Source organism: Nanorana parkeri, unplaced genomic scaffold (assembly GCF_000935625.1).
Source record: "Nanorana parkeri isolate BGI_ZX_2015 unplaced genomic scaffold, ASM93562v1 scaffold1444, whole genome shotgun sequence".
Lineage (NCBI taxonomy): Eukaryota > Metazoa > Chordata > Amphibia > Anura > Dicroglossidae > Nanorana > Nanorana parkeri.
In genome coordinates, this window is record NW_017307712.1 from 52,369 (window position 1) to 63,605 (window position 11,237).

Here is an 11,237-nt window from a genome sequence, read left to right on the forward strand (position 1 = left end):
CCCCCCCTCCCGCTCTGGAACGCACCGCTTTCAGTGTGAACAAAGCCTAAAGCAGATCACATGCAGGTCAGAAGAAGGTCAAATGCACCTGTCAGTGTATTCTGAATGATCTCAGAAGTGTCTCAAACTGATGCCATTGACACAAACCTAAAGCCTGTGAACACCGGTTCTAAAACTGTAATACACGTGGAAAATTGTCTCATGGCAAGTTAGGAATAAGCCTTAGTTTAATATTTTCATGACAATTACATCTGATCAGCTCCTGTCTATAACATTCTAATGTTGTCAATAAGATGATTTATCTTTTATGCAAGAACTGAAAGCAGCAACTAAACATTACACACGTAATGTATTGTTTCTGCTAGGTCCAGGAAAAAAAACTTTTATGTGGAAAAGCACAAATTTATAAAAAAGCAACTTACTATTCAAGGCTACAATGATCTTCTAGTGGTGCTCTGACTGAGAAAGAATAATTCTACAGTATTTAATAATCTTTTGCACAGCTAGGAGAGGTCAGTGTACCTTACAATATTTCCACTGCCACGTCACAGATCATCTGGTAATACACAAAGATCGCATCAACTGCACACTGTTTGAAGCTTGAAGTAAAGAGGATCATCTCAGAGAATCTGGAAAGTTACAGATCTCTGCAACTCTGCTAAAGCAGGAGATTGGTGCTTTCTGCTCCATTATCATGAATCATTTGTCTTCTCATTTTCACACGTATCAGGATCAGTAGAGTGAGAAATTAGTGCTGGTAGACGGTCTCCCCATTCACAATTCCTAGCACAGCGGTACAGGTCCCTAAGAATACATAATTAGCATTATAAACTAAGCAGGAACTGGTGCAGTGTGCTCATCATACATTTTGAAATCTAAGTGTGTTTAAAAGCTATCAAAAAACAAACGTATCAAATTCTACATACAGAAATTGGTATAAATAAGAACAGTGAGCACAGAAAGTAACAAGACAGCCTCTACAAATTGAGAGTCATGAGACATACCTTCCGTGCCTCTGAGGTGTGATGACATCATGGTGTAGCTTCCCATCAGCGCCACATGTGTGGCAGTGAACATGGCGTGGTCTTGACAGCACAGGTCCAATTACACGTGGCCACTGGTTACCATTTTCACTCACAGTGCCACGGGAAAACACCAAAAAGGAAAACTTCTCCCAGCGGTGGGGTGGGTGCTGTGAAAAAAAAAAAAATTATACAAACTAAAGCAAAGGAGGAAACAGAAAAACTGTATATGAAACTGATAAGCACAGAGTTTGGTGTTCTCACCCATCTTAGTGGTAATGAATGGTACTGCTGCACAAAGTTACAGGGCAGCTTGGAGCTTTCAGCCAGTCTGGGACATTCCAGTTGATGAGGACACTGTTAAAGAAAGTTGCAAAAGAAAAAAAGTGAAGGGATCTCTCTGCTCAAACCCAGAATCCTTTAACAGACAGAGGGTTTTTAACCCCTTCCTCAAATCTACATTCAAACAGTCCCCAGCAACATGCTCAGTTGTTGAAATTTGGTTTATAAACATCCTATCTTTCAGAGCCACCAGTTGAAACTTGAAGAGGTTGTTGGCTCTCAAGGCTGGCTGTCATTGACACCTGTGGTCCCCATTATCTACCGGGAATCCAATCACAGTGGTTCCCAATCATGCAATCACGATCAGCTATGACATAATGATCATAGGTAGGTTGGAAGCGATGAGGCCTTCAATGAGAAAATAAAAGCCTTCAGCCTGAAGCTGAACATTGCCACCTTCAGGCTGCAGTGGTATCTTCAGTGCAATATCAAGATACAATTACAGTATTAAAATAAATAAAAGAAAAAAAAAAAAAAACACAAAAAGTTGTAATATTTGTGTACATTTTCAGTCTATACTTAAAAAAAAAAAAAAAGCAGGTTGTTTTTTTTATATTGTACAAGAGAAAAGCCCTGTATGCCCATAAAAATTATTTAGGTCAGTTTTTGTCGAGTTACCCGACACAAGTTTGGTCTGGGCATCAATTACCTGTGGTCATGAAAGGGTTAAGGGGGAAAAAACTAATTGTATTAACATGCACTATAAGCTATATAACCATTGCTTCACTTTCCCAAATATGTTCATAAGCAGCACAGAATGAAGGCATATCTTACCGGAGCAAATATACATGCTGGCCGATGGTCCCAAATTTCCTTGTCACCTCCCTGGATCAAGACAGGAATTAGTGATATTGCCAATACAGAAAATGCTGCAATTTTATTTTATTATTTTCGCATACTGGAAGTGAACTAAAATCTACGAGCTCCCGATTTACATTTCAGTAACTCTGGAATAAAAAGAACTATCGAATATCTATGGGTGTAGTTGTTAAATTGACACTAAACTCAGGAGTTAAATCTTAAAAATGCATTCAAGTACCTATTAACACAAATGTATCTTATTTGTGTAATCACTTGGCTTTTGATCATCAAATCATCTCTAAATTGGTGGTGACGCTTCCTTTCTTCTGGAGGGTGGCTACTTTTGTTCCCCATGGTCCCTGTGTGTGTTGTAAAGTAACCGCTCCAAGCTCACTCCTGTGATGGACTACAATCTCATTTAGTTTACTGATTTATATTGAGATTATAGTCTATCACAAGAGTTAGCTTGGAGTGGTGACTACTTTACAACACACAGGGACCATGGGGAACAAAAGTAGCCACCCTCCAGAAGAAAGGAAGCGTCACCACCAATTTAGAGATGATTTGATGATCAAAAGCCAAGTGATTACACAAATAAGATACATTTTTGTTAATAGTTAAGGTACCGGAATTATTTTTTAAGATATAACTACTGAGTTTAGTGTCACTTTAAAAAACTAGACCAAAAAGATAAAGTAGTGCGATTAAATGCAACCAACCACATAAATCTTTTGGTACTTGGCGGACTTCAGTATAAAAATAAGCTAACTGCTGAGCAATGGTGACTATAGCTATACATGGGCTTATGAGTAAAAGAAACAGAGATATCTTTTAGAAATCAATAAAAAAAAAAAAGGAGGTCTTCAGTTAGCTAACACAATGACATAGGAGCCTAGTAATGCAGAGAAAAAAAAAAAAATAATTTGCTACATAGAAGGTGACACTGGGGGCGTGGCCAAGCAATGGAGCAGTAGAGTCGCGTGTGTGCTGAGCTCTGCTCCCGACCTTACCCATTACAGCTAACTACTACTAGCCACGTACTCTAATCCCCATGTTTGGTGACAGGCGATCAACCCGGTCACAGCAGCAGAACTCCCGGCTGACAATTCCCGGCTTCTTCGCCCCGGCGGCTCCGAGAACCTCAACGGCTGCTCTCAGGCGCACTGAGTCCGGTGGCCATCTTGCCCCCCGCATGGCGGGACCTTCCAGATCAGGTCAGTCTATGCCTGCTACGAGACCCTCTTCCCCCCGGCCCGCCGCGGATGATAGTCCCCAATTACGGCCACCGGCAGGAAAAAAAAAAAAAAAAGAAGGTGACACTCACTCTTAAGATAGTTTCTCTGGCCTCCATTAAAAGTTGATGGCCTTCTCTAGTGCCATTTTCCACCAGCACCTATACAGCATTGGAGACACAGTCAAAAATAAAGATAATACATGGATAGATAGCTCCAATTATAGAGTTAAAAATTAGAGTTAAAAAACACACACAGACCAGGAAACCTCCTGTTTTCCTCCATAAAGCCCGGATGTTCATTTGTCTTGCAGACAGGTTGGGAAGCTCATTTAAGGAGAAAGCAGAAATCACCAAGTCATACTGCACCTGTAATAGATAGTGGATGTATCAGGGTATGATGGTAAAAACACTACTAGTCACCATAAAACAATTTAGTGACGAAAAGAAGGCATAATCTAACAAAGCATATCTGGGATGTGGTGCTTTCAGTATAAAAACATCAACTACACTGTGTGCCCAATTATTAGGCAAGTGAGTATTTTGACCAAATCACAATTTTTATGCATATCCTAACTCCAAGCTGTATAAACGTGAATGCTGATTGGATTTAAGCATATCAGGTGATCTTTTTTTTGGTCCCATTTTTGCATGAGGAAAAGAAGAAGATTTAACTGACTCTGAAAAGTCAAACTGAAAAAAAGTATTTCGGAGGGATGCAGCACTCTTGAAATTGCTAAGCTATAGGGGCGTGATCACAGAACCCTCAAACTTTTTGTTGCAAATAGTCAACAGGGTAAGAAGAAACCTGTTGAGAAAGAAAGACGCAAATTAACTGCCAAAGATTTCAGAAGAATCAAAACGTGAAGCTCCCAGGACCCCATTATCCTCCAGCGCTGTCATATTCCAGAACTGCAAGCTACCTGGAGTGCCCAGAAGTACAAGATGTTCAGTGCTCAGAGACATGGCCAAGGTAAGGGAGGCTGAAACCTGACCACCACTGAACAAGACACATGAGCTGAAACGTCAAGACTGGGACAAGAAATATCTGAAGAAAGAGTATTCAAAGGTTTTATGGACTGATGAGATGAGAATGACTCTTGATGGACCAGATGGATGGGCCCATGGCTGGATCAGGAACGGGCACAGAGCTCCACTTCGTCTCAGATGCCAGCAAGGTGGAGGTGGGGTACTGGTGGGCTGGTATTAATAAAGATGAGCTAGTTGGATTTTCGGGTTGAAGGTGGACTCAAGATCAACTCCCAAACCTACTGCCAGTTTTTAGAAGACACTTTCTTCAAGCAGTGGTCCAGGACAAAGTCTGACCATGATATGTTTGCAGGACATTGCTCCATGCATGCATCCAAGTACTCCACTGCATGGCTAGCCAGTAAAGGCCTTAAAGGAGAACTATGGGGTCAGTGTTTTTCCCCATAGTTCTCCTTAGGGTAACGGGAGGACACAAACTAGCGTCCTCCCATTACCCTAAGCTCATTATACTGCGAGCTACAGCTCGCGGTATACTGAGACGCCGCACCTAGAAAGAATAATGACATGGCCCTCTTACTCACCTGACCTAAACCCTATTGAGAACTTATGGTCCCTTCTTAAAAACAGGAGATTTATGGTGAAGGAAAACAGTACACCTCTCTGAACAGTGTCTGGGAGGCCGTTGTTGCTGCACAAAAAGTTGATCATCAACAGATGAAGAAACTGACAGACTCCATGGATGGAAGGCTGATGACTGTTACTGAAAAGAAGGGGGTTATATTGGCCACTGATTTTGTTTTTGAAAATGTCAGAAATGTTTATTTGTACATTTTGAGTTGTTTGTTTATTATTCTCACTTTAACAGATCAAACTAAACAAGGGAGATGGGAACATTTTCATTTTCCATTTAGTTACATAATAATCCTGCACACTAATAGTTGCCCAATAATTGTGCACACACAGATATTCTCCTAAGAAGCCTAAACATCACTTTTACTTTCTTACAATTTCAGGTTTATTAACATTTTGGATTGACCGAGAGCACTGGAGTTGTTCAATAATGAAATACAACTTGCCTAGTGCATATCGCCTGTCTCTTCTCCACCTGACAACACAAACAATCAGAAAAACAGCAGTGTTAGTGATACACACATATTTATATTTTGATTGTGGGTGGTGCCTAATGGCACAGGCCAATTATAAAAAAATCATATATTACATATTTGCTTAGGAATTGAATGGCACTGGAATAATGTGGCTGGGATGCAAAGATAAATTTGACTTTTCATGCCTATCCCCATCACCCTTTACAAAAAGGAAAATTAATTTGGGGGAAAGTTGTCTAAGACAAAAAATAATGGAGGACAGAGAATCTTACCTCTCAAAATCAATTCATTGAGCTGGTTCATTGATTCTGAACTGTCAACACACATGTACTCTTTCAGACTGGTACCCCATATAGAATGCGCTGCCCTGAAGCAAGATAAAGCGACACAGAAAACATATATTGCCAAAAAGTTAAACAAAAACAAGTAAATACTCTATAAATTTCAGACTACCTTTCCTGACTTTTCCTCAAGATTTTTATCTTTAATGTGATATTAAATTCAAAGAGTTTTTAACTATTTTAAATGCGGATGATATCACGTACAATGGATGCTGCTCCTTGATGTTTAAAAGTTCTAGCTTCCTGCAAAATCAGCTGGTCCCCTGAGCACTGGCCCCAATATCGTGTTTTAGGGTAGCTCCTTTTCCTTGCAAAGTCCTATGGAGACACCCTTGTGTGTGCTAGTAAGCTGTGTGTGTCTCCACAAAAACACTGACACAGCAAGACACTTCCCTGCCCCTCTCCTTCCTCCCTTCTCCAAGCTAATAGATGGACAGCTGCTGGAGTCTGTGCTCTTCCTGGACAGAAGGTTCAGGGAGGTGGAGCTGAGAGTTGGAGCCCACTGTTCAGAAACATGACAACTAAGTGTTTGGGCAAAAATGTAAAGAAATACTTTGCTGAACAATGTATATTTGTTTGATCTGAATTCATTATTTACATTTTTTTTTAGAGTTCACTATTCTTTTAACACTTCCCTTTTGGAAACAATTTCTTCATTTTTGCACACACTTGATAAAATGTGAATTTTGGGCAAGAAAACAGCTTAAAATCCCTAAACAATAAGATATTTCCTGAAAGCAGAGGCCTTGTAGAATAAAAAAATGCCAGTTGCATTTTCTTTGGTCACACGATAGTTGTGCAAATGTGTATCAAACAAATATTTTTAAAATAAAAAGTACACTAAAACGAATTTAGGTGCACAGAAACCAAATATAATACCCAGTTGTTTGGTAAAATAGAAAAAAAGATGGAGGGGTGTTGTATAAATCAATATCAAACATGTCAAGCCTTAAAACTGTGTGTGCCCGTGAAATGGCAAAAATCTACAGTACCCAAAATTGCACATAGGTGATGCTTAAAAACTTTTACCTGCATATCAATTTAGTGTTGTTATCACTTAGTGATGGCCCAAGAATTATTGTTCTCACTCCAATATTCGTAGAGATATACAACGTGTGGTGTAATCATGGTATTAGCACTGTGTTTTTGAGATATGCGACTAAATTTTTTTTTAAATTGTGTATCGTGCAAAATCATTTAAGTGTGGGCTTTCTCTTCATAAAAAGAAAAAAAAAAACACACAAAGATTTAAAAGGAGAACTATGGGGGGGTGTGGCCTGACGCCGGAGAAGATGGCCGCATAGAAGAGAGGCTCTGAAGCCCCAGCGCATACCTAGCGACATCCCCAGCGACTGAGCACCATCATCCGTACCCCACAGGCAGGATTAGCCCTCCAAGAAGTGCCGGCAGCTATGGGAAGGAAAACGAAGAAACGCGGTCCCCGCAAACTGACCGATTTCTTCTCCATGGTCGGAGCTCCAGCCAAGCAAGATGGCGCCGGCTCTACACGCGGCTCCACGCGTGGCCCTGACTCGCAGATTGCGGGACCTGCTTCAGCAGCCGGACGAACGGCTAACAGCGCCAGGAGCACTACACCGCTCAGCAGCTCCTCGCCCACAGCCCACCAAATCCTCGGCAGAAACAGGCTGCACGAACAGCTTCTACACCCCAGGTAACTCTCCCCCTTGACGATACCAGGGAACTCCATGATCCCATAGATAATTTCCCTACTACTGATAGCCCTGTAGTGGACACAGTCCTCAAAGACATGCTGGTGTCATTACGCAGCTCCCTGCATAGCGATATGGTGTCTATAATGCACCAAATGAGGGGAGAGATACAGGAGATGGGGGAACGGATGAATCACGTGGAAGTCAAGATGGGGGAATATGCAGAGGCCCACAATGACCTGGTGGATGCATACACTGACACCTCTGATGAGCTCCATACCATGTCCCTGAAGTTGGCGGACCTGGAAGATAGAGCTAGAAGAAACAATATCAAATTCAGAGGCGTCCCTGAAAATGTGCCGCCTGGGCAACTGCGGGATTTTATACAGCGGCTGATTACAGACCTACTGCCCTCCCTGTCAGACTATGAGACCATTGTCGACAGAGCCCATCGGCTTCCGAAGCCCACCCATCTTCCTGATTCGGTCCCTAGGGACGTGATAGCCCGCATACACTGCTATCATTTAAAAGAGCAATTGATGTCTCTCTCTAGATCTGTCACTCCTCTACCGGATCCCTATGGCTCGCTGTCTCTCTACGGAGATCTGTCGCAGGCTACCATTGCGGCCAGGAAGCGACTGATGCCTATAACGAAAGCCCTACGAGATCAAAAAGTCCCTTACAGATGGGTTTACCCCACCAAGTTATTGCTCCACAAGAGTGGGAAATTGTTTACCATCCCTGATGTGGCCTCCGGCTTACTTCTGCTGAAAAGATGGGGGATCCCTACGGCCGAGGATACATGTGGCGCCAATGAAGTTGGCTGACCTCACCTGCAGTGGAAGTTTAAAGTTATCTCCCTCTGCCTGAGGGGCGGATGCGAGTGTTCGCCTAAGTTAACGCTCGCCACATAGGCGCCTCGGCTGGCCTGAGGCACCGGATCCTACCTCTCTTAGCTGCATATTACCAACCGGGGTTGAGTTCTGCTGCCCTGAGTACCGCTTGTCGATACTCACCGTTTTTTACTTTTCAGCCAGATTTGGTGTTTGTTGCCTTGTTTTTTTTTGTTCTTTTTGGTTTTTGTTCCTGTTTTTTCTCTTTACCTCTTACCTTCAGGATGGAGATTACAATCGCTGTCAGACACGAATGGAATGTGGGGCGAGGAGCCCCCCCCTACATTTCAAGCTGGACCTTTCTGGTATCTGAGCACTTGGAAGCTGTAAAGCTCGCTCTGTCATGGGGCCTATCTGACTTCTGCCAGCCCTTAGATGAGTATTAAACTCCTTTCCTTAAAATGTTAAAGGACTGAATAGCCCCTTTAAGAGATCCCAATTGTGGAATGAGGCTAAACTGCATTCATGCGATGTGTTATGCGCCCAGGAAACTCACTTTTGCATAGATAAGGCGCCTATGTTTCAACACCAAAAGTTCCCCAATGTTTTTTTTTCCAAAGCCACCTCCAAGAAAAGGAGGGTGTTAATAGCTATAGGGCGCTCTGTCTCCTTTCAACTGTTTGACTCGATCATTGATCAGAATGGTAGATATATTGTTTTGGTTTGCGAGCTAAACTCGATTTGCTATACTTTGGTGAATGTGTACGCACCCAATGTTAACCAACATTCCTTCCTTAAAAAGTTGTGCACTAAAATTCGATCTGTACAGAGAGGTCGCATGCTTCTGCGTGGGGATTTTAATTTAATCTCTGACCCGGCCCTAGATGTTTCTAATGTGGCTGACCCACGCAGGCCATCCATCAGTAAATTGCTTGCCAAAGAAGAGCTATATGATATATGGCGATGTACAACTTAAATTATTATACTACTTCCGGACACTACCTATCCCTCTCCCCGCCAAATTTTTTTCAGCCGCCCAAGCTTTACTTGCTTCATTTGTTTGGAATGGGAAAAAACCCAGGATCCAAACTAGAACCCTGATTCGCCATAAATCCCGGGTGGAATGGGAATGCCCTCCATTAGAGACTACTATAGAGCGACTATGATGACCCAACTAAAATCCTGGTATCTGGCGGACGCCTCCAAGAAAATACACTCCCAATGTGAATATAAGAAGGTGATCTCCTATAGAACTCAGACCCAGAACAAATTCCAACATGTGTGGGGAGCATGGTTGAACTACCACGCGTCCAAATAGTAGGAGGTTAGCTCCGAAGCTTGACTAAGATTTGGAATATCTGTCTCTTACATCCTGACCTCTCTCTTCCCTCCTTTTTCTGATGGACACACAGTAGTGTGATGTCGGTTACACTTTCCCTTTCTTTCTGTTTCTATACTTTTCTTTCTTTGGGTTAGTGTTGTGTGGTAAAATAAAAATGGGTCTCCGTAGATGGCCCATTTCTACCGATATTGCTTAGAAAACTGCTTCACTAGGAATTGGCGATTACTATTGAAGAGGTGGCTATAATTTTTCTACTATGTTAAGTACCAGCATTGTACAATGTCTGTAAAACCTATGTGATAATTGATGACATTTACGTGTGACCTGATTCTTAATAAAAAATATTGTTTAAAAAAAAAGGAGAACTATGAGGTGAGTGCTTTTCACTCACCTCATATTTCTAGCTGACCTGTGACAATGAGACTGTCACAGGTCGGCTCAGTAGATCGGGAGGTGAGCGAACACATACCGGCGTTCACTCACTTCTCGATCCTGTCACGGCTCTCTGCCGTGACAGGGGAGGGACTGGATTGCCCCCTCCCCGCTCCGATCCTCCAGTGCTGACTGGCGCAACGGACGGGGGTGGTTACAGCTGGCTCTGCCTCTAGATAGGCATAACTAGCAGTGTATGCGTTTGTATAAGTTTTGTCAGACCTGATGAAAATTATACAAGACAAGTTATAATTACCAAAGCCTCAAATCATAAAGTAGGTAGTGAAGCTGCAGGTATTTCCTAAACACCTTGTTCTTCACTTTGACACCGACATCTTCTCAAACTTCTTTCAGGTGCCGGGTCAACAACCATCTTGACCGGCAGTTGGGGAATGGCTTAACTCCCACATATGCACACAGGAGTTCATTCATTCTGGCACCAAGATATGCCGAAACTCTACATGATACTACACATGGACAGCTCAGTGTACATTCTTACGAAGACAGAGAACAGGCAAAAAAGTTGTTTTATTGCAGGAGAGACATAGCACGTCTCTTTTACAACAAAGAGAACGTTTGCTTGCAATTTGTTTTAACCTTAGTTCCGCTTTAGGAGATGTTCCTTCAGCCATTTGACATATTACTGCCAGGTATATTAAACTGTTCACTACAAAAAGGACAGAGACAAGGGATTACATTTAAAAAACTACAGCAGGCATACCAAATGTCCCAGAATGCATTGCAGACATCATAAACAGAAGAATGTCTGTATAATTTTACCACTATAAAAAGATAAAACAAAACTGGTAAGAAACAATATTAACCCCTTCATGACTGAGCTAGTTTTCAGGTTCTGTTCATAAATGACTGACACATTTTTTACATTTTTGCTGTGTGATTCTTCCACAGCAGTAATATACTTTCTTACTAAATGTACCCACACATATTATATATTGTTTTTTAGAGGACAGATAGGGCTATATAATTATATCACATATGTAACCCCTCACTTAGTTTGAATAAAATAAAAAAATTAGGAAAAAAACTGGAAGAAAACACTTTTTTCACAAGTTTTGATTATTATTTTTTTTTAGAATTTTTTTATATTATAGTATAAAAATATATTT

General features: G+C 41.7%; 1 protein-coding gene across 1 annotated transcript in view; it reads right to left on the reverse strand.

The window, feature by feature from the left end:
• Positions 1–680: 680 nt before the first annotated feature.
• Positions 681–11,237, reverse strand: part of METTL17 (methyltransferase like 17) — a 26,644-nt gene continuing 16,087 nt past the window's right edge. The window contains exons 7-15 of the mRNA XM_018570022.1: positions 5,765–5,859; positions 5,470–5,491; positions 4,387–4,396; positions 3,658–3,765; positions 3,486–3,558; positions 2,139–2,185; positions 1,287–1,379; positions 1,005–1,192; positions 681–804 (exon numbers count right to left, since the gene is read on the reverse strand). Coding sequence (XP_018425524.1) covers positions 693–804; positions 1,005–1,192; positions 1,287–1,379; positions 2,139–2,185; positions 3,486–3,558; positions 3,658–3,765; positions 4,387–4,396; positions 5,470–5,491; positions 5,765–5,859 — 748 coding nt within the window. The 3' untranslated portion in view covers positions 681–692. The remainder of the gene's footprint in view (positions 805–1,004; positions 1,193–1,286; positions 1,380–2,138; positions 2,186–3,485; positions 3,559–3,657; positions 3,766–4,386; positions 4,397–5,469; positions 5,492–5,764; positions 5,860–11,237) is intronic.